Source organism: Dendropsophus ebraccatus, chromosome 11 (assembly GCF_027789765.1).
Source record: "Dendropsophus ebraccatus isolate aDenEbr1 chromosome 11, aDenEbr1.pat, whole genome shotgun sequence".
NCBI lineage: Eukaryota > Metazoa > Chordata > Amphibia > Anura > Hylidae > Dendropsophus > Dendropsophus ebraccatus.
This window is the reverse complement of record NC_091464.1, coordinates 15,990,207-16,017,081: the sequence shown is the minus strand read 5'-3', so window position 1 is coordinate 16,017,081 and position 26,875 is coordinate 15,990,207. Positions and strand designations below refer to the sequence as shown.

At 45.0% G+C, this 26,875-nt stretch overlaps 1 protein-coding gene across 1 annotated transcript in view; it reads right to left on the bottom strand.

The window, feature by feature from the left end:
* Window positions 1–8,197: 8,197 nt before the first annotated feature.
* The window catches only part of ATG3 (autophagy related 3), a 21,446-nt gene continuing 2,768 nt past the window's right edge, over window positions 8,198–26,875 (bottom strand). Inside the window, exons 3-13 of the mRNA XM_069944828.1 lie at window positions 24,594–24,635; window positions 22,453–22,502; window positions 20,368–20,438; window positions 19,320–19,427; window positions 18,663–18,712; window positions 17,631–17,715; window positions 16,611–16,645; window positions 15,343–15,495; window positions 13,870–13,997; window positions 11,208–11,276; window positions 8,198–8,430 (exon numbers count right to left, since the gene is read on the bottom strand). Of these exons, the coding sequence (XP_069800929.1) occupies window positions 8,349–8,430; window positions 11,208–11,276; window positions 13,870–13,997; window positions 15,343–15,495; window positions 16,611–16,645; window positions 17,631–17,715; window positions 18,663–18,712; window positions 19,320–19,427; window positions 20,368–20,438; window positions 22,453–22,502; window positions 24,594–24,635 (873 nt within the window). The 3' untranslated portion in view covers window positions 8,198–8,348. The remainder of the gene's footprint in view (window positions 8,431–11,207; window positions 11,277–13,869; window positions 13,998–15,342; window positions 15,496–16,610; window positions 16,646–17,630; window positions 17,716–18,662; window positions 18,713–19,319; window positions 19,428–20,367; window positions 20,439–22,452; window positions 22,503–24,593; window positions 24,636–26,875) is intronic.

Genomic DNA, 26,875 nt, shown 5'->3' with positions numbered 1-26,875 from the left:
CCTTTGGCCAAACACATATATACAGCTTATGGCTGGGTTCACACTACGTACATTTCAGGCAGTATTTGGTCCTCATGTCAGGTCCTCATAGCAACCAAAAGCAGGAGTGGATTGAAAACACAGAAAGGCTCTGTCCACACAATGTTGTAATTGAGTGGATGGCCGTCATTTAATGGCAAATATTTGCTGTTATTTTAAAACAATGGCTGTTATATTGAAATAATGGCCGTTATTTACCGTTATATGGCGGCCATCCACTCAATTTCAACAGTGTGTGAACATGGCCTTTCTGCGTTTTTAATCCACTCCTGGTTTTGGTTGCTATGAGGACCTGACATGAGGGCCAAATAATATTACCAGATTTCTCTATCGCTCCATGTCTCAATCCCTCTGTCTCTGAAGGCATCGGCAATATGGAGACTATCAATCCCATAATCCTCCACAAACATTGCCAAGTAACAGAGAAAGAATGTGAGGCCATAAACCAGTGGGAGGTCATCATGTGGCCGGCACTCTACAGCTAGGCCATAAAGCCTTTGAAAACATAAATGTCTTTTTTTGCATGAACGGATAGATTCAATGACAAACATCACATTAACAAAGGAAACCTGTCAGTGGGTTTATACTGTCCTTAAGGGGCAGCGCAACATAGTGACATCCCCTGTCACTTGCTTTTCACTATTAAAGATGCAATTCACTCGAATTGGACCGACATATTTGTTTCTGATCTGGCACTATTATCTCTTGGCAGGCCTATGAAGTGTAAGAACTTAAATGGTGATGCACAGCATCACCACTTACCAGCCATGTGTCGTATATCACTGTTTACTGTGGTTAAGCAGGGATGGCTATCAAATTAAAAGGAGTTCCTGCTCTCTACATATGTTCCATAGTGGCCTACACTAGGGTGTCATGTAAACTATGTAATAGGTAGGATTTATACACTGCATAGCATCTCCTCCTTGTAAGAATAGTAAAGTCTATGTGTATCACTGCTTTCTGTACTGGGTGAATCTGTAAAACCACAGACATTGGGCCCTAAATTTTTCCATAATTGCGGATCCACATTTACAAACTTACAAAACGTGAGAATGTAGCCTAAGCCTAAGGTGTTGCTTTTGGAAGAAAATGGCCATGTTTTTCCAACCCCTTAAAATTCTCTAGCCCTTTATGGTATTGCTATATCTGCTAGTTTGGATGAAAGTGTTATAAATGATTGTACAATCAGGTTTATCTGTGTCCATGTGCTTCACATCAACGTCTTCCGAGAAGAGTGAAATTCCAATAATAACTGTTCACCATAGCAGGATGGTGCCAAGTATGTCATCATGTTTCCTCAGAAGGATGCTGTGATGGGGAAGGAAGGCAGTAAGATGCTGTGATGGGGAAGGAAGGCAGTAAGATTCCGGTACAGTGATTTTTTCAGTAACATGTAAGTTACTAGGCAAGGCCCATATTCCAAAGATGAGCTATAATTCTATCACAATGCTCTGTGTGCTGGAATTTCCACTGTATTGAGGATATGTGGCCTCTCCTTAACGGTTTGTTTTAGTAATTGTGTTCCCCATAAACTGGTCACCTTGCAGTACCTTTACTTGCAGTGTTGTGTAGTGATGAGCAAACATCGGAAACGTGGCCATACACAAACACTCAGCGTTCAACTCCCGGCATCTGAAGAAAATGGGTTGCAAATGGGACATCGTATTCTTGTGGAAATGCATGGGTAAAACATGCAACATGTAATCCTCTTCTAATCAGACACATCATAAAATTTGCAAGGAAATTCTCAGCATCAAATTGACATAATTGGATTACACACTGGATTTTACCAGTGGAATTCCTTGAAGCAAGACCTGACCAATACCACCATACTGTGACTGGAAAACACCACCATACCAGACCTGACCAATACCACCATACTGTGACTGGAAAACACCGCCATACCAGACCTGACCAATACCACCATACTGTGACTGGAAAACACCGCCATACCAGACCTGACCAATACCGCCATACTGTGCCTGGATAACACCGCCATACCAGACCTGACCAATACCACCATAATGTGCCTGGATAACACCGCCATACCAGACCTGACCAATACCACCATAATGTGCCTGGATAACACCGCCATACCAGACCTGACCAATACTGCCATACTGTGACTGGATAACACCGCCACACCAGACCTGACCAATACCGCCATACTGTGACTGGATAACACCGCCACACCAGACCTGACCAATACCGCCATACTGTGACTGGATAACACCGCCACACCAGAACTGACCCAATACCGCCATACTGTAACTGCATAACACCACCATACCAAACCTGACTAATACTACAATACTATGACTGCATAACACCGCCATACGAAACCTGGCTAATACTACAATACAGTGACTGCATAATACCGCCATACCAGACCTGTACAATACTGCCATAATGTGACTGGATAACACTGCCATACCAAACCTGACTAATACTACAATACTGTGACTGCATAATACCGCCATACCAGACCTGTACAATACTGTCATAATGTGACTGGATAACACTGCCATACCAAACCTGACTAATACTACAATACTGTGACTGCATAACACAGCCATACTAGACCTGTACAATACCGCCATAATAAGACTGGATAACACCCCCACACCAGACATGACCAATACCACTAGACCTGAACAACCCCGCCACACCAGACCTGACCAATACCACCATGCACCCCCTTCACCCCCCTCCCTCAAAAAGACACCAGATTTACTCTCTGAAAGGGAGGTATAAAACCACGGCCTAGTGGTAAATATGGCCCTGTATACAGGGTGTAATAGATTAAAAGTCTTAGTAATGGCATAAAATAGGCTCAGGCCCCATAGGGACAATTGTTTATTGGCACATCATGTATAAGCAGGTTTATATGCAATAATCATGTGAGTGAATAGTAAAGTCTTCGTTCATGGCACAGTACTGGCCCAATCTTAGCGGGATGAGAGAATATTGCGTTTTTCCTTATCTAGTCCAGTGATAGCCTGGAACGGGATGTCATAACAAACACACATTACATTTTTTTTTCTTTAACCTAAAAATGAATCACTGTATCACCAAAGTGCCAAAAGTACAGATTGTGATGCGTTTCTCCAGAAGCCCCCACTCCCAATTAAACATTAACCTCCTGTTACAAAGGGCGAACAGTGTGCTGCTTACACAGTACATCATGTCTTTAGATAAACACAGTATGTACTGAGCATCTACAACTTCTATCATCCCTCCGCATCAACAACCAGGCACGCCATAGGCTTCAATACCATGTCCTGTCTGTAACATTATTGTCAGTCATAGAGTACCAAACGCTCAGCGTCATACACTGGACCATGTCACCGGCAACGCCCTTGTATCTTACAGTTCATGTGAATGGGGCTGAGCTGCAATACCAGACACAACACCTAGAGGAGAGTGGCGGCTCTGCTTAGAGAGTACCGAAGTGCCTTTATTTTTGGAGGTGGCCCATCACATATTGGTGCAGAACTCCTTGTATATGAAGTAATCACAGATTGATAAAATGTAGGCCCCAATGAGGCCAAGGCTATTATGGGCCATACACAATGGGGGGAATTTATTAGACATGGCGTAAAGTGAAACTGGCTCAGTTGCCCCTAGCAACCAATCAGATTCCACCTTTTATTTTCCAAAGAGTCTGTGAGGAATGAAAGGTGGAATCTGATTGGTTGCTAGGGGCAACTGGGCCAGTTTCACTTTACGCCATGTTTGATAAATCTCCCCCAAGGGCTCCACAAAAGTACTATATGACCTCTAGATCCAAGATGATAGTATATTGGATAAAAATTAAAGTGTAATTAATTTGCAACTATTCCCTTGTAGACATTCATGTAATTTAGTACTGTTTTAGCGATAGCAGGTACAGTAGAAAAAAGCTGAAAGCACTCACCGCTCTGATGCAAGGTGTCTTTATTTCATAGTGGATTAAAACATGGACATTAGTCCTGCAGGACGGCAGATGCTGACTCCTACGCAAACAACTCTCTCATGACGGCCATTTCGCGCGCATGCGCGCTTCGTCAGACGAAGCGCGCATGCGCGCGAAATGGCCGTCATGAGAGAGTTGTTTGCGTAGGAGTCAGCATCTGCCGTCCTGCAGGACTAATGTCCATGTTTTAATCCACTATGAAATAAAGACACCTTGCATCAGAGCGGTGAGTGCTTTCAGCTTTTTTCTACTGTACCTGCTATCGCTATATCTGATTTTTGAAATGCACCCCGACGCGAGGATTTGCCACAAGTCCTAGATCAACGATCCAAGGTCCAGATCTTGTCCGGAGTAGTGCCGGTGACTTTTCTAAGATTCGCTTAGTACTGTTTTAGGCTATGTTACACATGGTATGGACAACGGCCGTTGTAGCATTGAATTGCATTGAAAATTGCTGTACCGAACTATGGTCGTTGCTCAGTACACTGTGTGAACAACAGCTGTTGTTTGCATAGACTTCAATGCAACACACTTTTTTTTATGACAAGAACGGCCATTGTTTTAATGGCAAACAACAGCCGTTCTTGTCATAAAAATTTGTTGTGTGAACATAGCCTTAGGCTGGGTACACAATACGGTTTTTCAAAACCGCTTTTGCAAAAAAACAGATAGAAAATTGGATGCATTGGTGTGCATCTGTTTTTCAATTGAGTTCTATTACAAAAAGAAAAAAAAAATGCATCGTTTTTTTTAATGTACATAAAAATGTGGTCGGCCACATTTTTTTGTACTTTAAAAAAAATAAAAAAACGATTTTGATCCTTTCTTTTTATAATTAAAGTCAACGGAACAATAGATCAAAACGGATGCACACAAATGCACCTGTTTTTTTTTTGTAATAGTGGATGAAAAATTTTTTAGTGTGAACCCAGACTTATAGTTGGAAAAGTGTTAGACATTTAAAATAATGAACTTTTGACACGTCACAAAAAAAAAGTCTTTTGATCAGTTGGGGTCTTCTGGTCTGGAGAGCGGGAAAGGTTTTCTATAGGGATTTGCTGCTGCTCTGGACAGTTCCTGACATGGAAAGAGGTGGCAGCAGAGAGCACTGTGTCAGACTGGAGAGAATACAAAACTTCCTGCATGACAAACAGCAGCTGATGAGTACTGGAAGACTGGATCAGCTTTTGAAAGAAAAAAAAAAAATTGCTTTAGTACCTTTTAAGTAAACAGTAAAGTGACAGTAAGGTTTCACACTGAGGACTAGGCGAGGAAATAAAGCAGGTTCCTGGGCCAAATCTACACCACTGCATTCTTGCAGTCTGTTTAACATATCAGTTTTACAATGGTTACCATATTTTCCGGGGGTCGTCTTATACGCTGTGTATGGTCGCCCCATACGGTGGGGGAGCTAAAAAATGGCCGCATCCTCACCATATGGGGCGACCACTAGAAAACAAACAGTTAACTCACCTGTGACCCGTTCCCGGCATCCGTGCGCCTCCCGTACCGTTCCCGGCGCAGGCAGTGTGACCTACACTGTCTGCGCCGGAGATCCCCGAAGCTCTCCCCGGCAGCCAAGCACCTCATCAGAGAAGCTCGGAGACGCTCGGCTGGCGGGAGAGCTTCGGGAGAATGAGAGAGGCTCCAGGAACTCACGCAGCCTCTCTCATTCTATCCCGGCAGCCAAGCGTCTCCGAGCTTCTCTGATATGGCGCTTGGCTGCCGGGGACAGCTTTGGGGATCTCAGACGCAGGCAGTGTAGGTCACACTGCGTGTGCCAGGAATAGGACAGAAAATGTTAACCCCTACCTGACCGCAGCCCAGCTGCAGTCAGGCAGGGGGTTAACATTTTCCGGCGTATAAGGCGAACCCTGACCATCTTCTTAAAAGTCAAAGGTCGTCTTATAAACCCAGTCGCCTTATAGGCCGGAAAATACAGTACTTTTAATGCACAGAAAAACATGGTTAACCAGGTTATTGAGTACGCTAAAAAGAAAGACAAAGAAAAAAAAAAAAACATCCGTTTTGATCCTTTTTTAAATAATGGAAGTCAATGAAAGTGCAGAACCAAAAGGATTGCACACAATGACATGCATTTATTCATCCCCCCCCATAAATCGTATATGTTAGGCGGACTGCAAAAACGCAGTGTGAACCCAGCTTAACTATCTGCCAGTTTACACTTTAAATTATTTTTTTTTATTGGTTTTCATAAAATAAGCAACAAAGCACATTGCAATGGCAGAGTTGTATGTTGATAAAACAAGGTAGAACAGGAGAGGACAGTACAGAACAAACCATTCCTCGCAGAGGGGGTGCAATAATGTGTGTAAATAGTGCACAGATCAGGTCGTCATTATTACAAAGCACTGGTAGTACTAGGATGTGTAAAAGGCGACCAGTCTCATCTGGTAATTGAATAGGATATTGGGAACCTCACTGCTCTTCCACCTTTTTGCAATTCAATTTCGAGTGGCTATTAGAATGTGTAAGGGTGCGTTTACACAGATTTATCTGACAGATTTTTGAAGCCAAAGCCAGGAATAGATTTGAAAAGAGGAGAAATCTCAGTCCTTTATGACATGTTCTCTGTCTATAGTCTGTTGCTGGCTTTGGCTTAAAAAAATCTGTCTGTGTAAGCACACCCTAAAGGTACTGTGAGATCTAGGTCCAAGCTCAGTAAAGCCATGCTTGGACCCCATGAGATGGGAATTTGGATTCTTGTTCTAAAAGTCTGTGGATTTAGTGCCTCAGTCCAGTTTACACCCTTTAACCCCTTCAGGACCATGCACATTTTCATTTTTGCGCTTTCGTTTATTCCTCCCCGTGTTTAAAAGGCCGTAGCACTTCCTTTTTTTCACCTACAGGCCCACACGAACCCTTATTTTTTGTGCCACTAATTGTACTTTGCAGTAACAGACTTAATTTTTCCATAAAATATACCGCGAAAACCGGGAAAAAAATATTTGTGCAGTGAAATTTAAATTGCAACTTTTTTTATTTGAAGGGGGGGGGGGTTGAGTTTACAACGGTTGTCCTATTGTTCCTCAAGTCAGTACGACTACAATGATATGTTACTTGTATAACTTTTATGGATTTTTGCGCTTACGCCATTTACTGTGCAAGGTATGTGGAATGATCAGGAATGTGATAATTTAATCGTTTTTTTTTATTAATGAAAAAAAAAAACGTTATTTTTTTACACTCTGGGGGACTTCTATATACACAGCATTGATCTCCCATTGAGATCAATGCTGCGTATATAATAGAGCACCGATCCATTAGATCGGTGCTCTGTTGGTCTGGTCTTCTGCAGACCAGATCAGCAGAATACCGAGACGGGATCAGCGTCATGCTGACGCTGAGGCCCGGCCAGTTAAGTTAAACGTATTGCACCTCCGCGATCATATAGAGGGGGGGGGGCTATTCGCCCACTAGACCACCACGGAGGGGGATATAGAACAATTGAGATGCAGCTGTATCTAAACAGCTCATTAGAAGGCGTGGCGATCGGACCATGACCGCTAATAGCCGCGGTGTCGGGCTAGTCCGTTGCGGTTCAGAGTGTGGCCGCCGCGCAACCCCGCTCTGAAGTCCCCTACCTGACCAAGGACGTACAGTTACATCCTTGGTCGTGAAGGGGTTAATACAACGTACCAAATCTGGCACAAATGCCTTTGGTTACAAGTGCTCTATAAAAGCGCCTATGTATATGTCTAAAGACGGGAAGGGAACCTTTGGCTGTCCAGGCTTGATGGAAATTATAGTTTTGTAACAGATGGAGGGCCAAAGGTTCCCTACCCCTATACCCCTACCCCTATATATATATCATAGCACTGGAGGAGTGCTGCTGTACTGTATTTCAGCCACGGTGGTGTGTCCCTGCAGTATTATAGGATGTGTTGGCCAATTTTGTATTTCTATGTCATACCGACATGTTAAAACAAAAAGTTTTGATCGATTGGGGTTTGGCTGTTCAAACCTCCACTATAGATAAAAATGGGAGAAGTAAGTGGCTGTGCGCTTCTCTCTCCTCTGCGAGCCTTGAAAAAGTGCCCAGCCCCATGCTACTCCTGGCTCTATCGAACAACTGGTGGGAGTCTGAAACCTCAGCCTCCTACCTATCCAGCCTTCTGACATGTAAGCGCGACATTTTTTGTTTTTTTACGATATCAACATAAAGAAAACGCGAAACGTGGAAAATGTTTAAATGCAGAAATTTAATCAAAGAAGCATATTATACATTACAGAAAGGTTGCAGATTTGTATGTATGGAAAAAAACAAGAGTTTTTCATGTATCGGTCTGTAAAAATTGGAGCTTTAGTGGGTCTCACAGGTGGAGGACAGCAATTACATGGTAAAATGCCGTGTGTAATCGTATTCTATAGTGGGAATGACCGCCTGTACAAACTTTAGAAAAATGAGAAGATACCTGATCAGATCGAGTTAAGGAAGAAACACAATATTACCCACACTGTCTACAGTTACATTTAGTCACATCAAGCTAAAAAGAGATGAGCAAACTTAGAGTACTCTGGGATTCGTCCAAACCCAAACTCTGCATTTGATTACCGGTGGCTGAAGAAGTTGGATGCAGCCCTAGAGTCTGGAAAATCATGGCCATAGGCTGTATCTATGTTTTCCAGGACTCCCTAGGGGTGCATCCAACTTCTTCAACCACCGGCAATCAAAATGACTTCTGGGGGCCGTGCAGAGGAGGAGAGGGCGGCATTACAAGGGCACAGGGACAAGTAAGTATACATTGTTTGTTATGTTCCCGCACCCATCTGTCTGCAGCGGATTTTTTAGCTTCATGGGACTTCTCCTTTAAGTGGAAAAATATTCTGCACTGGGCATGTAGAGAATGTGGTGCTTGTGAACATACAATTTTTTTTGCTAATACAGTGGGATTGCAAGGGTTGTTTGGGGACTTTGGTATTTTTTTTCTCCAGTAAAATGGACATTTTATGGGTGCAAAACTACAAGTCCCAGCAATGCCATGGTGGGGCTTCTTCAGTACAGGAGAAAAGGGGGATTACTATACAGAAACTTTATTAGACAGACAGACAGGCATAGACTCCCTAGTCATACATTACCATGAAGGAGGGAGTCTCTTCCTTTTTCAGCAGTTCCCCTGCACTACTCCTTCTGTTAGCGCCCTATTCCACAGGAACGATAATCGGCCGAATCGGCCCCATTAGGCCCGATTCGGCCGATTATCGCTCGGTGGAATAGAGAGAACGATCAGCCGATGATCGTGTCATCAGTTGATCGTTCATTTGGGGCCAGACCTAAAATCATCGTCCCCCCACCGCGCATCGCTACGGTGGAATAGCGGTGCGCGGTGGGCGACCGATGATTTGAGAGGCACAATACATTACCTGCAGGGTTTCTCCTCCGGTCTCTGTCTTCATCCCCGGGTCCCGCGCGTTCTAGCTTCATAATGGCCTGTCCGCTGACGGAGCGCTCAGCCAATCACAGGCCGGGACCGCCGCTGAGTGGCCTGTCAGCTGACAGGCCATTCTGAAGCTAGAGCGCGCGGGACCCGAGGAGGAAGACAGAGCGGAGAAGAAGCCCTGCAGGTAATATATTACTGCAAGGGCTGCAAGGACATCGGTAACGATGTCCCTGCAGCCCTCGCTCAACGATCATCGGGCTGTGGAATAGCAGATCGGCGCTCCTTTACATCGTTGATTGGGCCCTGCTCGGCCCGTGGAATAGGGCCCTTACTCTGCTCCCTAGCATAAGGACCTGGGAAATCATGGTCATGTGACCATCATCATGACATCATCCTTAGGGTACAAACCCACTTGACGTATTTGCTGCGTGAATCAGTCTTAAAAAATAAGCAGGCAAAACGCAGGTTGGCTTTATACAATTGTTCTGCGTTAAAATTCGCAATTGCGTATTTTTGAAGCATAAAGCTACATGCGTTTTTCGCACAGGTTGTTAACAACTGATGCTTTGCTAACAACAAGCTTCACGCTTCAAAAATACGCAATTGCGTATTTTAACACAGAACAATTGTATAAAGCCAACCTGCGTTTTGTCTGCTTATTTTTAAGACTGATTCACGCAGCAAATACGTCAAGTGGTTTTGTACCCTTAAACTCCAGTAAGCACTATCCTACACTGATAATGCTTCTATTATCAGTGCAGTCTCTGCTGCTTCAGTACATCGATCCCCCGACATACTGAGATGAACAGCAGGGTGGGCTGATGCTGTATTCAACTTATGATAACTTCTGAGAAGCCATCATTAATTAAACCAATAGTATGTCGGGGGAACACTGTACATTGCTTTATATTACTTTGCCATATAACTTTATTTAAATAAATGCATAGTTCATTTACATAGTCAAGATTGTCTGCTGCACTGTATGTTGAGTATTTTTTTTTTAAGTCCAAGAAAGAGCATTGTATGCTGAAATTATAGTAACCTGACGGAATAATGGACGCTGCTTCTTGGTACTGCAATATACACTCTTTAAAAAGAGGTTCTGAAGCAGCTGCTTCATTCTGTGTAATGTGCCATCACTACAAATACACAGAATATGAGATTCACTGCAGAGTCCTGTACTCTATATAAATACAAAGGGGGAGATTTATCAAATATGGTGTGAAGTGAAACTGGCTCAGTTGCCCCTAGCAACCAATCAGATTCCACCTTTCATTTTCCAAAGAGTTTGTGAGGAATGTAAAGTGGAATCTGATTGGTTGCTAGGGGCAACTGAGCCAGTTTCACTTTACACTATGGGGGAGATTTATTAAGCATGGTGTAAAGTGAAACTGGCTCAGTTGCCCCTAGCAACCAATCAGATTCCACTTTACATTCCTCGCAGACTCTTTGGAAAATGAAAGGTGGAATCTGATTGGTTGCTAGGGGCAACTGAGCCAGTTTCACTTTACACTATGGGGGAGATTTATTAAGCATGGTGTAAAGTGAAACTGGCTCAGTTGCCCCTAGCAACCAATCAGATTCCACCTTTCATTCCTCACAGACCCTTTGGAAAATGAAAGGTGGAATCTGATAGTTTCACTTTACACCATGTTTGATAAATCTCCCCCATAGGATCTGTGCTCGGTCTAATGTCTAATATCCCTATAGTTTATAGCCGGGGTGTATAGAAAATAAGCGGCATCTTCCTGTATGATGTAAGAGGTAAAGAGGTTCTGACCTGTACTATGTAGCACAGATATAAAGGATACATGTGAACTCCCAGCTCTCCTCCACCTTCTGCCACTGTCTCAATGATTTTCTTCATAACTTCGGCATGCCTAAAAGGAGAAAAACAAAAGCAGCGGGTGTTAGGAAGAAAAAACTTCATGTCATGGGATAAGATTTTCCCGGAAAACTCACAACGCCAGCGCACATTTTTGACTTTTGTATAAAGCTGGGGCACTACAGTGCACTATTCTGCCATAAAAGATGGTTTTGTGCCCTTTTTGTGCTCTACTTTTCTGATCTATAATAAAACATATAATGCTCTACATGCAAAGCATCAGGGCTTGCGGCATTAAAGGATAACGTAGAGCAGGGGTCCTCAACTGGTGGACTGCGGAGGCCAGCTGTCCGGACCCCTGCTGCAGCGCAGTATACCTGTATACTGAGCCTCGCTGCTCCCCTCTGCACAGTAACTATTAGCGCTCGTAACGAGAGCTCATAGTTACCTGCAGCACTGACAGAGGGAACCATCGGCTCCCTCCCTGTCAGTCACCCATGTGGCCACAGCGGTCACAATAGGCCACTCTGTCCTGTCTCTGGTTTCGGCGCTCTAGTGACGTCACTGGAGTGTCGGCGTCTCCTCTTCCCCTCTTGTGGCCACACTGCAGCGGTCACAAAAGGGGAAGAGAAGAGGAGACGCCTGGATCCAGGTGAGTATAAGTGTTTGTTTTTTTATGTTATATGCTATATGAGAGGGGGAGTACAGGGGGGGGGGCTATATAACTGGGGGAGCACACAGCAGGGGTGCTATGTACTACTGGGGGAGCGCACAGGGGATATATACTACTGGGGGAGCGCACAGGGGGGATATATACTACTGGGGGAGCGCACAGGGGTGCTATATACTACTAGGGGAGCAAACAGGGGAGCTATATACTACTGGGGGGGGGCACAAAGGGGTCTATATACCACTGGGGGAGCGCAACACATTTACTAATGATGTTCAGCTCGAACCTTCACCTGACAAATAGACCCCGGTAAGTGGACCTTCACTAAATGTTGCAGAGTACCCCTGATGTAGAGAATCTTGTGTATATCTATTATAGTTGATGTGCAATGCATGGGTTGTCTGCCATCTTGATTTCTATGTCCCCACTAACTTATTTTCCTGATGCCTACATTTCCCATGATGCCTCTGGTTTTGCAGAAAGAGGGTGTGGAGTCTCATCACTGCACTTACTCTGAGACCTATTTAAAAGGGATAGTGTGAGGCTGTTTTTTTTAATCTAGCACCACATGACAAATTTATATAACTTTGCCATGTGGTGCTATTACCTTTCTTGCCAGCATTCACTGATTCTGGGTCGTCCTGCCCCCCCGCCAAAAGTCCATTAGTCTACGTCTTTTTTTCAATTGCGTTGCATCATGCTGTGACGATTTGGGGGCTGGCCAAGCGTCCATCCCCTGTTAAGCCATCCCCCAGCTCTGCCAGTCTGTGACTTGGGTGCCAGTGGTCACATGATCTGCAGCTTGCTCCAATAGAAACGGAGCAGGTACTTATATGTCTTTTTACACTTTCTTTGCTTATGTAACTTTTTTTTATACTACTGCCTTCTCAACCAATATTGTACTTTGGATGTATTTTGTTCCACTTGTGTTTCCCGTGACCAGTGATAGTGGTTTTTTTAATGTGGTTTTGTCCCAATCTATAAAAATTAACACTTGTTTATACCTGAGTGCAAGGTGCAGTCCATTTAGCTCTTTTAGTTTGTTCTGGTTTACATTTAGGGTGGAGCTGTGCGGACTAGCACTCTGATATATTTGGGTGGTGCCACCTCTTGTTGTATAGTTGTGACCTGTATAAGGATCACTTTGCTGGGAGCGAGAGAGGGTGACCTCTGACCATCATCAATTGATATCATTTATCTAACACTATAAGGCCATGTTCACACAATGTAAGTTGTGCCAGGCTGAAGGCCGCCCGACCCCCCGCTAGAGCCCTGGATACTCACCCCATCTTGCCAAGTCCTGCTCCTGGAGCCAGTCCCGGGACTGAGATAACCCAGTCGGAAGCCCGGCGCGCGCTGCAGAGGGGAGTCCCATGCCCATAGAGAATGACGGCTCCATTCATTCTCTATGGGCGTCGGACTTATCTCTGCCGCTCGCGCGCCATGCTTCCGATGGAGATATCTCCGTCCTGGGTCCGGCTTCAGCAGCAGGACTTGGCAAGTTGGGGTAAGTATCCGGGGCTCTAGCGACCTTGACCCCGGCACGGGAGGGGTGACAGGTTCCCTTTAATCTCAGACGTTGTTGCTGGTGTGCAATAACAGCTGTGATTAATACACAACTTAGATGAACTGCAGTTAGAAGGAAACATATAGTATACACTCCGGCTGGGATCACAAGCGGCCGTACAAAAAAATGACATGTCAGTTTTGTGTGGTTGCTATTTATTGAATGGTGGCCGCACATCCCTGACATGTCCCACAATGAAGAGTGCGGCTCCATTGTGTTCAATGGTGAATTGGGATGCGGGTGCACACGCATGCACCCGCATCCCAATTCAGTACAAATGAAGTATGGGCCGGCATGATCTTCACTGACACTGGCCGTTCTGTAACACGGCCGGGTCACAGAACAGCCGGTGTCATACATCATGTGAACATGGCCTAAGTTGCCACAATGCTGTCCAATAAAGTACACTACCTGCATGGATGTACTGAACACATAGGTGGTGGCGGCAGATTAGGGTGATTTTCAATGGTCACAGTTTTCTTCACGTGATCTTGGCTAATGTCTTCATACATGTTCTCTACAGTCAATGGCTGACGTTGCTGAAAATGGAAAGATGTAAATTAGAAGCATTATATCTTACAACATATACAGTATATGAATACGCAATAATAAACACCCCTCTCAGTAGTGGGCAGAGGCTACACCTTCTACACTGATGCAATCATACTGTCCGTTGCAACTTGGGCAACTCTCCATTGTGCAACATTTGTGAAATAAGTTATACGTGCGATTACACAGAAACGTCTTTATTTTTAGAAACCACAGTTTATGTGGTACATGGAGTATGGAGAAGCAGGAGCTGGACAAGATCCCCTTTACAGGGGCCGATCCACCGCACCAGCATTGCCTCAGTCAGCAGATGTAGTTCATGATCACTCATACTGACTGTACAGGAAATGCTCTCTCCATTCACTGGGTGTTACCATTCCCTGCGTCAATGGGGCACAGACTGGAACTGTCCCACCGGTGGTTGACAAAGTCGGAAAAATTCTAGTTTCTAATCATAACCAATAAACACTTAAAGGGGTACTCTGACTCAACCGCAAAAAAACAATACCAAAACCAAAACACTGCTCTGGACAGTTCCTGACATGGACAGAGGTGGCAGCAGAAAGCACTGTGTCAGACTGGAAAGAATACACCACTTCCTGCAAGACATACAGCAGCTGATAAGTACTGGTAGACTGAAGATTTTTAAATAGAGGTAATTTACAAATCTATATAACTTTCTGACACCTGCGGATTTTAAAGTATTTTTTTCTCTGGAGTACCCCTTTAAGAGAGATTTTTTTTTTACATTCTTACATGTATGCTCTGGAGCCCCAAATTGCTGCTGTGTCACCCCTATCTTCATTTTCCACATCACTGCATCTTCTCCCCACTACCGCTCTGAGCTGAGCATTGAGTGCTGACTACATCTCCCAGAATCCCATTCTTCCCCGCTTTCTGCTGCTGTCCCACCCACTCTCTGTATCTCCTCACTGTACGGCCCACAGAACGGAGGTGCAGCCCAGAGGAAGGAACCCCCAGACCAGGGATAACATGATGGCATTTCACTCTTACAGAACTTGGGCTGGTGGGTCTCTAGGCAACAAATGATATTAGCCTGGAGTACCCCTTTAAACCAAAAGCAGGAAGTACATTAGAGAGTTGCATAACTTTTTGTTATAGTTTACATAAGCCCCATGTAACATAGGTAAATAGGTCCTATATTAGGGTGAGTCCCACCAGACAATAAAGTGCAGCCGCCTCACTGAACAGGGCACCATACCTCCATTTAGGCCCCTGTTTCCACTGCACAATACTATATGCGTCCTATCCATGAGCCTAATGAGATGTGTAAAACACTTCAATAACAATGTAACATTATTTATAAGTACGTACCTCATCATACCCGAATAACCAGAGTCTGGGTGTTTGGTAATACTTGTCGTAGGTAATGTAAAGGTCGTATGTTCTAGTTTGGAGGATGGCGTCTTCAGCACCTTCAGCTTTTGGTTTGCTCGCTTCCACGATTTTGGCAGTGTCCACGGTTGCCTAAGTTAGCACAAAAATCACATACAATTGCATCGTACCAGAAAATTTTTTAGTAGGCTATATTCTAATCCACCCTAAAAAATCTCATTATTATTATTATTATAAAGTCTTTTCACAGGCTCATATACAATATATACACACACACTTTTTTTTTTTTTTAATACACAAAGCGGAACAGTTCATATTGCATTAACAAGCCATGACAACTCTAAGAATAAAGGAATAAAGAGATAGTTAAATAACGTACTCTAATAAACAGAGTAAAAATAGAAATAATAAAAGTTCGAAAATGCAGAAAAAGGATAAAAAGAATTCTATAAAGTCGGGATGGCTGTAATTGCAATGAGCTGCAAAATTAAAGAGTACCTGTATAAAAAAAAAAAAAAAAGAAAAAAAAAAAAGTTTTGATCAGTCAGGTCCGAGTGTTCAGACCGTGATTAGTCAGGAGAACCAGCAGAGAGACAACAGTGTACAATGGGTGTCGAGGGGGTGGGGCCTATGTGCCGTTGATGTCATGGGGGGGCGGAGCCAACGGTGGCACTGTGGGCAGGGCTAAGTGGTGCTTTTGTCATTTGTTGCTGCCCATGGTGACACTAACAATTCGTTGTATACTTGTTATTATAGTCTCCTTCCCTTATTTCTTTGTCTTTAGCAGAAGACTAACAACTGTGTGTGAGCTGTTCACTTTCCCTACTGAGATGGCTGATGTAAACAGGTCCCTGGCAGGCTGTATCTGCACTCTGTAATGCCAGGAGGGTTAATCACAGTTACATTGGTAGAAAAAAACAATTCTGGCTTTCATAATGCAAAGATTAAAAAAAAAAAAAAGTTTAGTTGACTTCAGAATAGGCTGTCATGTGCACATGATGAACAGTACTATTTCTGGCCATTATATCACTTGGATGTGCCATTTTTATCCAGATTTCCCCTCTGTAGGCTTCATCCCTAAGGGGGCATTCTTATGTTCTGTGCATGGTCCATAAATATAGACAGTGTGCTATAAAGCAAAATTTGGAGGTTCAGGCATTATCATTCATGATGATGCCGGGAGCTCTGAAACTGTTTAAATCGCTGTACTGACACAGTGTTTGACAAAGTGACAATATGGCACTTACATCATCGGCATCTAGTAGCCCACTTTCTTCATATTCTGAAAAATAAAAAATATATGTAGATAAATGCGGATGTTCTGTTTATATGCAGTCGTGTAGAACAATTTACAATACTTAAAGCAGTACAGTCAATCAAACTAAATGGGATCTATCTTCTCATAGTGATGCGTAATGCTAGGATTTCTATCACTTTCTGATTGTCCCTTAGGTAACCCATCGACACATAGGCCCTGCCCCTTTGACGCCCATTGGCATGGGCCGACCTAGAGGGGGTGGGGCCTAGACCTTTAGGCCAGCCTGTTCCTTTTTATCTGAAAATATGCTGTTTTTTTTTTTTTACACTTTTAAGTGATACCGTCACTCCCCTTACGCTTGCTTGATTTCATCGGTGGACAGTGTCACCTAGGCGGGGCTTCATGACAGTTGGGCCCAGTCTCCCCTCCTAGGTGACACTGTCCACCGATGAAATGAAGCAATTTAAAGCAGAAAGAAGATGGATGCATTGCACTCACCCATATTGCTGCACGAATAAGAGCCATTCCTAGGCACGTTTCAGGATTATTTGCTTCATCAGGGAACTTGCTTCATTGCGGAGTTCCCTGATGAAGCAATTTATCGTGAATTGTACATTAGATGCTACTTCATTGATCAGTGCTTTACCACACAGCCTGCCTACCTTGCAGCTATGGAGGTCTTCAGAAGGACTTAAACCACCATGATAAGTGATCGGCAACCTGTGATAGTGTCACAGAGGCGTCAATCAGGCCCCTGACAGGTGAGACACTCTGCATGCTGTGATCATGGAGGGTTAAACTGCCGGGATAGGACTGAAGTCCACTCCCAGTAGTTGCAGGTAGGTGTTAGCTGTAATGTACTGCCAGCACCCGCTGCATATAGAGCAGGCTTAGCTACTGATCCTGCGCTATACGAAAAGACCACTAATCTGCTGTACAAAGGTGTATCGGCTGGTGGTAAGAGGTTAATATATATATAAACTTTGAAAAAAATATTTGAAAGCTTTACCTTCCATATCTGCTGCTTCCCCTTCATCATCGTCGTCGTCATCATTGTTATCACAAGCTCCGCGGTTGGTTGCTTTTCCAGAGTCCTAGTATGACCAAAAATACATGAAACAGGTGAGTGATATAACTGGAATATGGAGACATTGCCCCCTATTCTCACCATGCTTTCATACAGCTGTTAGTCCTTATTCACATCATGTTTCTATACAGTTGATATATCTGCAAGACCCTACTACCTACCTTATATTGATATTCTTACTGCTGAGACCCACTGTGATACGAAGATACAGCTGGAAAGAGAGCGGACGCAGTGTGCCTGACTCCCCGGCCGCCTGCTAGTTGACACTTTAGCCTCATAGACTATAATAAAGGGAAGGCGGCAGAATTAGCAAGCGGCTAGGGAGTCGTGCTCCCTCCCCACTCGTATCTTCATATTGCAACAGACCCACCGTGATCAGTAATTTCTGACGCGTCAAAAGTTATTTATTACAGAAACTCTTTAAAGGGAATCTTTCACTGAACAGATCGGTGTATTACTTACATCATTTTGTTCAGCCGTTCTCCTAATATTCAGGAGAACAGGATTCTTTTCGCACCCCTCCCCCCCCGCCCTCCAGCTGCTGATTGACAGGTGACTGCTTATACACAGCATGGATAGATAACTACCAATCAGCAGCTGGTGGGCGGAGTTTTCTGCTTCTCATGAATATCCAGGACTACTGGGCTCATGCACATTATGGAGAGGACTACTTATTGTCCATGTTATTGAGGAGAATCAGCAGCACAGAACAATATAAGTGATACATCATTCTGTTCAGCTTCTCTGTCACTACTTTATGCTACCCTGAGATAGGACACCATACACCTACTGACAGAGTCTCTTTAAAACTGACACAACTAAAATAGTTAAAGAGAAATTGAAATTCTTGAGAATTTGTATTTGTCTATGTACAAATTTTAGCAATCTCTAAAAATCCAGAATTATGTATACAGTATACCTCAGCAATGCATCAACCACATCTGTTACCTTTACCTGCGTCTCAAGCGTTATTTCCTTAACAGCTTCGGTGACACTGTTCACACCTAAGAGACACAGGATTTATTTAGCCACTAAAAGTGATGATGAGGCAGCAGAGCACTACTTACAGACACAGGATTCAGGAAAAGAAAAAAAAGGTGTTGAGTAATAAAAGTTTACAAATTGAGTTTTGCCAACAAAAAGTGTGATGATACGGCAGGCATTTATGTGTATATATATATATATATATATATATATATATATATATATATATATATATATATATATGTATATACACACACACACACACACACATAAACACAGTATTCTAATTCTATAGAGACATAAAGATGTATACCCTGCATACGCTGCAGCACAGGGGTAGAGAACCTTGGCTCTCCAGCTGTTGCAAAACTACAACTCCCATCATGCCTGGACAGCCAAAGCTAAAGCTCTATACCAGGTATGATGGGAGTTGTAGTTTTGCAACAGCTGGAGAGCCAAGGTTCCCCATCCCTGCTGTAGCAGAAAACAGGGGTTAAACTGTGTAATTTATTATGAGAACAGCATCCCGCTTCTCATGTGGATGTGTGAGCTTTTGCACTTAGTAAATACATGAATAATATATGAGAAGGGAAGAACATAGATCTGAGTCTCCTAAGCATCTTCTACCTGCATGATGGAAAGTGTCGACCCAGCCGCCATCTCCATCGTCCTCTTCTATAATAGCTTCCTGCTCATCGGAGTACTCCATCTGCTTGCATCTCTTGTAACAGGGCACTGAGGGGAACAGGAATCGTCAGTCTATTTAATATTTAATAATTAGTCACTTACAACACTTTTTATGGACCACCTAAGAGCTACCTCCACCAACTATCATTTGACACTACTTTAAGGGGTACTCTGGTGAAAAGTATATATATTTAATTAACTGGTTGCAGAAAGTTATACAGATTTGTAAATTACTTCCATTAAAAAAAAAAAAAATCTCATCTTCCAGTACTTATCAGCTGCTGTATGTCCTGCAGGAAATTGTGTTTTCTTTCCAGTCTGACACAGTGCTCTCTGCTGCCACCTCTGTCCATGTCAGGAACTGTCCAGAGCAGGAAAGGTTTTTTTTTAATGGGGATTTGCTATTGCTCTGGACACTTCCTGACATGGACAGAGGTGGCAGCAGAGAGCACTGTGTCAGACTGGAAAGAAAACATCACTTCCTGCAGGACGTACACTCCTCCCACTAGCCAGAAACCTACTCCACACTGATGAGGGGCAAAAACCCAGAAACAGCTGTCTGTGGATGGATACCTTGCTGAGGTAGTTTCCGTGACTGGAGAACGCCTTTGGCTAGGTTGTTCCTTCCCGGAGGAAGGTCTGGCTAGCTCACTGACGTTGAGAAACACGTGATGGTGTCTCCGCAGTACTTTTGCATATTTGATTCCCCAGGGGGCAATGTTCCTAGATTCACTGACGTTGAGAAACACGTGATTGTGTCTCCGCGGTGTTTTGGTTGATCTCCCTAAGGTCAACCATCATTCTCTTGAATACACTCCTGGAAGACTTGAGATTTTTAAATAGAAGTACATTACAAACTTATATAAACTTTCTGACACCAGTTAATGTGGAATATTTTTTTTGCAGGAGTACCCCTTTAACTATTCCCCTCCACTGTAGCTCCTGCCTATACACAGTAACAGTATAGAGGGACGTTTCATGCTCTTACCATTCTTTGTCATTAGAAACTGCTTCTCACTGGGCAGATAAGGTTTCACTTTTAGTTCTTCCCCGGCGGCCCTAAAGAAAAAAGACAACTGTGTAGCAATAACCGGTTCATTATAATAGCGGGCGCACCGGTCGGGGTTACACAATGGGACAGGGGGGCTCATTACTGACCGCCAGGCATCTCTTCTTGTGGTTTTATTGGACAATGTGGTATGAGATAACAGGTATAACCATGAGCACAGCTAATGGGGCATTTATACAGAGAGATTTAGCTGACATTATTGAAGCCAAAGCCAGGAATGGATTTGAGAAGAGAAATCTCAGTCTTTCCTTTATGACCTGTTCTCTGTTTGTAGTCTGTTTCTGGCTTTGGCTTCAATAATCAGTTTCCAACCAATGTATCCATAGGGCCCCACCTGTCAGCTATGTATTGTATTAGATGGTACACATCACATAATGTGACCCTGTGGGCAGTGGATATGTTGCAGTGAAATGATAGATAAAATCATGGGAAATGATGAAATGACCGCGCCATTCCATTATTTCCCTAGGGATTTGATCAAATCACTGAGCCCTTTCAGGGAAATGATGGAATGAACTCTTATCATTTCCCCCTGCAACACAGAATTTGCTTACCGAATCGCCTCTCTGCTCCCCCCAGCCTGTCTGCTCTGCTCCCCATTCCGCTCATTTCACCTGCTATGCGCCTCCTACTCCCCTGGCCTGGACTCCCCGTCCGCCCCCCGCCGCCATATGCCTGCTAGTGAGGTGTGCCACTCTGCTCCCCGTCCACCCTACCGCCATATGCCTGCCGTGAGGTGTGCCGCTCCGCTCTCCCATCCGCCACCATATGCCTGCCGGAAGTTCCCGTCCGCCCCCCGGCGCCATATGCCTGCCGGGGAGGTGTGCCACTCTGCTCCCCGTCCACCCCACCGCCATATGCCTGCCGGGGAGGTGTGCCACTCTGCTCCCCGTCCACCCCACCGCCATATGCCTGCCGGGGAGGTGTGCCACTCTGCTCCCCGTCCACCCCACCGCCATATGCCTGCCGGGGAGGTGTGCCACTCTGCTCCCCGTCCACCCCACCGCCATATGCCTGCCGGGAGGTGTGTCGCTCCGCTCCCCCATCCGCCACCATATGCCTGCAGGAAGTTCCCATCCACCCCACCGCCATATGCCTGCCGGGGAGATGTGCCACTCTGCTCCCCGTCCACCCCACCGCCATATGCCTGCCGGGGAGGTGTGCCACTCTGCTCCCCGTCCACCCCACCGCCATATGCCTGCCGGGGAGGTGTGCCACTCTGCTCCCCGTCCACCCCACCGCCATATGCCTGCCGGGGAGGTGTGCCACTCTGCTCCCCGTCCACCCCACCGCCATATGCCTGCCGGGGAGGTGTGCCACTCTGCTCCCCGTCCACCCCACCGCCATATGCCTGCAGGGGAGGTGTGCCACTCTGCTCCCCGTCCACCCCACCGCCATATGCCTGCCGGGGAGGTGTGCCACTCTGCTCCCCGTCCACCCCACCGCCATATGCCTGCCGGAGAGGTGTGCCACTCTGCTCCCCGTCCACCCCACCGCCATATGCCTGCCGGGGAGGTGTGCCACTCTGCTCCCCGTCCACCCCACCGCCATATGCCTGCCGGGGAGGTGTGACACTCCGCTCCCCCATCCGCAGCCATATGCCTGCCGGGAGTTCCCGTCCACCCCTGCCGCCATATGCCTGCTGTGGAGGTGTGCCGCTCTGCTCCCCCGTCCGCCTCCGCCACCAAACATAGAGCCGGGTGACTCCTTGATTGTTCATTCCATCATCTCCCTGAAAGGGGTCAGGCATTTGAACAAATCCCTAGGGAAATGATAGAACGGCGCGGTCATTTCATCATTTCCCGGAATCAAATCCCTGAATTCTATCATTTCACTGCATTATATATAACTTGCATCCCTCTGTTTTAGAGACTGATAGAGGGCAAAAAAAGTGGGAGCAGCCAATACATTTATAGAGGTGGATCAGCTGACAATATAAATTGGCTTCTTAAAGGGGTCTTGTATAAATTGTATGACCTATAAAGAAATAAATATATTACTTGCCATTGCCAGGTAGGGCAGTGATGAACCAAGTGATCGCCAGCAGCCAGAAACTGGAAGGAAAAAAAGAAAAAAAAAAAAAGTTACTTGACTATATCCCTTTAAGTGTGCCCCCATTCACACCACACCATCAGGTTTATGTGTAAGCAGAGTGCTCACATACCCTACACCCAATGATGGAAATACATACACAGAATACCTAAAAAGCCATTATATTAAAATCCTAGACAGGTGAAGAGAAGAAGCATATGAGGATAATCTATATGTCTCTCATAAATTATTAACACTGACAAGCCTAAAGTGCAGACAGGCCAACTATGCCCTATCTCTGGAGGGGCTCATGTAGGTAATAGTATATAATAACAATATATCCCACAGGAGACGTCCACATCTGTTGTGTTCCGGCCAATGCATAACAGAAAATGCTCAATAATCACATCCATCAATGACATCAATATTAGCTCTCTTTGGTATTTTTTCTTTTCAGTATCCTAAAAAAAGTAGAGTGAGCCTCTTAGTTCACTAAAAAAAAGTATCTTTCAAATCAACTGATGCCAGAAAGTTATATAGATTTGTAATTTACTCCAATTAAAAAATCTCCAGTCTTCCAGTACTTATCAGCTGCTGTATGTCCTGCAGGAAGTGATGTATTTTCTCCAGTCTGACAAAGTGCTCTCTGCTGCCACCTCTGTTCATGTCAGGAACTGTCCAGAGCAGGAGAGTTTTTCTTTTTTCCAATCTTTGTTTATTGAAGCAGGAGAGGTTTTTTATGAGGATTGGCTCCTGCTCTGGACAGTTCCTGACATGGACAGAGGTGGCAGCAGAGAGCACTGTGTCAGACTGGAAAGAATACACCACTTCCCGCAGGACATACAGCAGCTGATAAGTATGGGAAGACTATAGAGATTTTTTAATTAAAATTTGAATTTGAATTACAAGTCTTTGCCACCAGTTGACCTAAAAGAAAAAAATATTGGGTGAACAGGTATGTTTTAAAGAGGACCAATAGTTATCTCCAAAAACTTGTATTGTAATAGACTTACAAGGCTGTCCACCACGTCTGTGCAGCGCTCGCTTTAGGAGCAGACTGTGTACCTGCCGGAGATTTTAAAGGGTATCCTGCTGCCTAAGCGGAATAATAGGTACCCCATAACATTCATTGGGGAAAACTATTTGGGGGGATTACAAGGGACTACATAAAGGAATATGTAGGGGGGATAGCATTACAAGTCATAACCAGGATGGTTTTACTAAGGATAAAAGTTGTCAAACCAACCTAGTTTGAAAGGGGTTATCCAAGACATGAAAAACAGAGCTGTTTTCTGCCAAGTATTACAACTTGGTTCCATTCACTTCAATAGAACTGAGCTGCAGTACCGCACACAACCTGAGGACAAGAGTAGCGCTGTTTCTGGAAGAAAGCAGCTATGTTTTTTTCTAATGCTGGAACACTGCTACTGCAGTCTTCAGGTTGTAGGTGGTATTACAATTCAGTTCCATTTACTTAAATGGACAGGAGTGATGCTCTTATAAAGGTCCATTCACACATCCAGGATTTGTAGTAGATTTAAAGTGACACTGTCACCTCCTTTGTGCATTCTGATATCTCTACACAGGTGTAAAGGGTCAATTTAGTGGTTTTCATACCTTATTTTATTTCAAACTTCATGATGCTTGTTCAAGTAAAAAGTAATATTTTATCAACTGCAGATTATGTTAAGTGGGCGGGGCCTCACGGCATAGGCGCCACTTAGCCCCGACCACAATGTCACCGTTGGCCCCGCACCCTCACCAGCCATTGGAACAGGCTGCCCTAAAGGTCTAGGCCCTACCCCCTCTAGGTCGGCCCACCAATGGCCACCAAGGGGGCGGGACAGACTATGACGTTGTGGGCGGGGCTAGGTGGCGCTAATGCAGCGAGGCCCCGCCCACTTAACACAATCTGCAGTTCATAAAAGATCACTTTTTACTTAAACAAGCAGCATGACGTATGATATAAAATAAGGTTATTTACCCTTTACATCGGTGTAGAGATGTCAGAATGCACAAAGGGGGTGACAGTGTCACTTTAAAGCTGCAGAGTCTAAGCCTGGATAACCACTTTAACAATGAGGAAGAGGAAAGCCAGTGTGACGGTCACTCACCTCTTCAGGGGTGATCACTCCGGTCTCCTTAAATTTTGACTCCTATATAAAAACAAAACCACATAAATGAGCATATAAGTCTTTGGGTGAATCCTCAGGTGCAGATATGGTGCCGACTCCATGTAGATTTATAAATTATATATTATTATGTTTTTAGGTCATTTTATGGTTCTATTAAACGGCCTCTTCTTTCTTGCTGACTTTTAAGTAAATGCCCTTCCCTATAAGTAAAACATCTACTATAGAAACACAGAAGGGCAGTATACACTATAGAAACACAGAAGGGCAGTATACACTATAGAAACACAGAAGGGCAGTATACACTATAGAAACACAGAAGGAGAGTATACACTATAGAAACACAGAGGGGCAGTATACACTATAGAAACACAGAGGGGCAGTATACACTATAGAAACACAGAGGGACAGTATACACTATAGAAACACAGAGGGGCAGTATACACTATAGAAACACAGAGGGGCAGTATACACTATAGAAACACAGAAGGGCAGTATACACTATAGAAACACAGAAGGAGAGTATACACTATAGAAACACAGAGGGGCAGTATACACTATAGAAACACAGAGGGGCAGTATACACTATAGAAACACAGAGGGACAGTATACACTATAGAAACACAGAAGGAGAGTATACACTATAGAAACACAGAAGGAGAGTATACACTATAGAAACACAGAGGGGCAGTATACACTATAGAAACACAGAAGGGCAGTATACACTATAGAAACACAGAAGGGCAGTATATACTATAGAAACACAGAAGGGCAGTATATACTATAGAAACACAGAAGGGCAGTATACGCTATAGAAACTGCAAGCATAAGTTTGCTGGAGGTTTTATAGCAGTTCTGCTATCTAGTTTCCCACAGAAGGGCAGTATATACATCCTAGAACTGTCACAGGATAATATTTGGGCAGGAAAGGGGGGGGGGGGGGGTCACAAAAAAGTTGCATGCCGCAATAGAGTATAGGTATGCGACTTTCCCTCCTTCCAACATGAGTCAGTGATCTTATTGCAGGCGTATCACCACCGAGGAGGCGGCATCTTTATCATGCATGCCTCCATGTAATGGTTTCAATAAAACTATAGTGATTGATGTACTGAATAAAGATTTCTATATACTTTTACTGACATTTGGGTGTATATGAGTAGGTGGGCATGTTGTCTCCTGTTTTTTGAAAAAGGTATCTTCTTGGGCATGTAGCACCTCATCTTTGGGGACCACTACTAACCAGGGCGCCCAGGGAGGGGACAGCTACTAACCGGGGCACTCTGGGAGGGGACCACTGCTAACCGGGGCACTCTGGGAGGGGACCACTGCTAACCGGGGCACTCTGGGAGGGGACCACTGCTAACCGGGGCACTCTGGGAGGGGACCACTGCTAACCGGGGCACTCTGGGAGGGGACAACTGTTAACCGGGGCACTCTGGGAGGGGACCACTGCTAACCGGGGCACTCTGGGAGGGGACCACTGCTAACCGGGGCACTCTGGGAGGGGACCACTGCTAACCGGGGCACTCTGGGAGGGGACCACTGCTAACCGGGGCACTCTGGGAGGGGACCACTGCTAACCGGGGCACTCTGGGAGGGGACCACTGCTAACCGGGGCACTCTGGGAGGGGACCACTGCTAACCGGGGCACTCTGGGAGGGGACCACTGCTAACCGGGGCACTCTGGGAGGGGACCACTGCTAACCGGGGCACTCTGGGAGGGGACCACTGCTAACCGGGGCACTCTGGGAGGGGACCACTGCTAACCGGGGCACTCTGGGAGGGGACAACTGCTAACCGGGGCACTCTGGGAGGGGACAACTGCTAACCGGGGCACTCTGGGAGGGGACAACTGTTAACCGGGGCACTCTGGGAGGGGACCACTGCTAACTGGGGCACTCTGGGAGGGGACCACTGCTAACTGGGGCACTCTAGGAGGGGACACTACTAACACGTTTGCCATGTCTTGGCACTTGTGCCCCTGATTTTCTTTGATAATAACATAAAAGGTCAGCAGTCTGTGACAGCTGTCTAGGAGAAGTGACCACCTGGGCCCTGACAGCTGGCACTACAGGTAAGAGGGCAGAGCTATCCTAACACCTATGACCAAGCCCAGCAGACATGTTGTAAAAATAAACAGATAGTTGAAGAACAAAATCAAATGAGGTCAGACGTCCTGAACCATGGTGATTTCCAGGAAGACGTCCTGAACCATGGTGATTTCCAGGAAGACGTCCTGAACCATGGTGATTTCCAGGAAGACG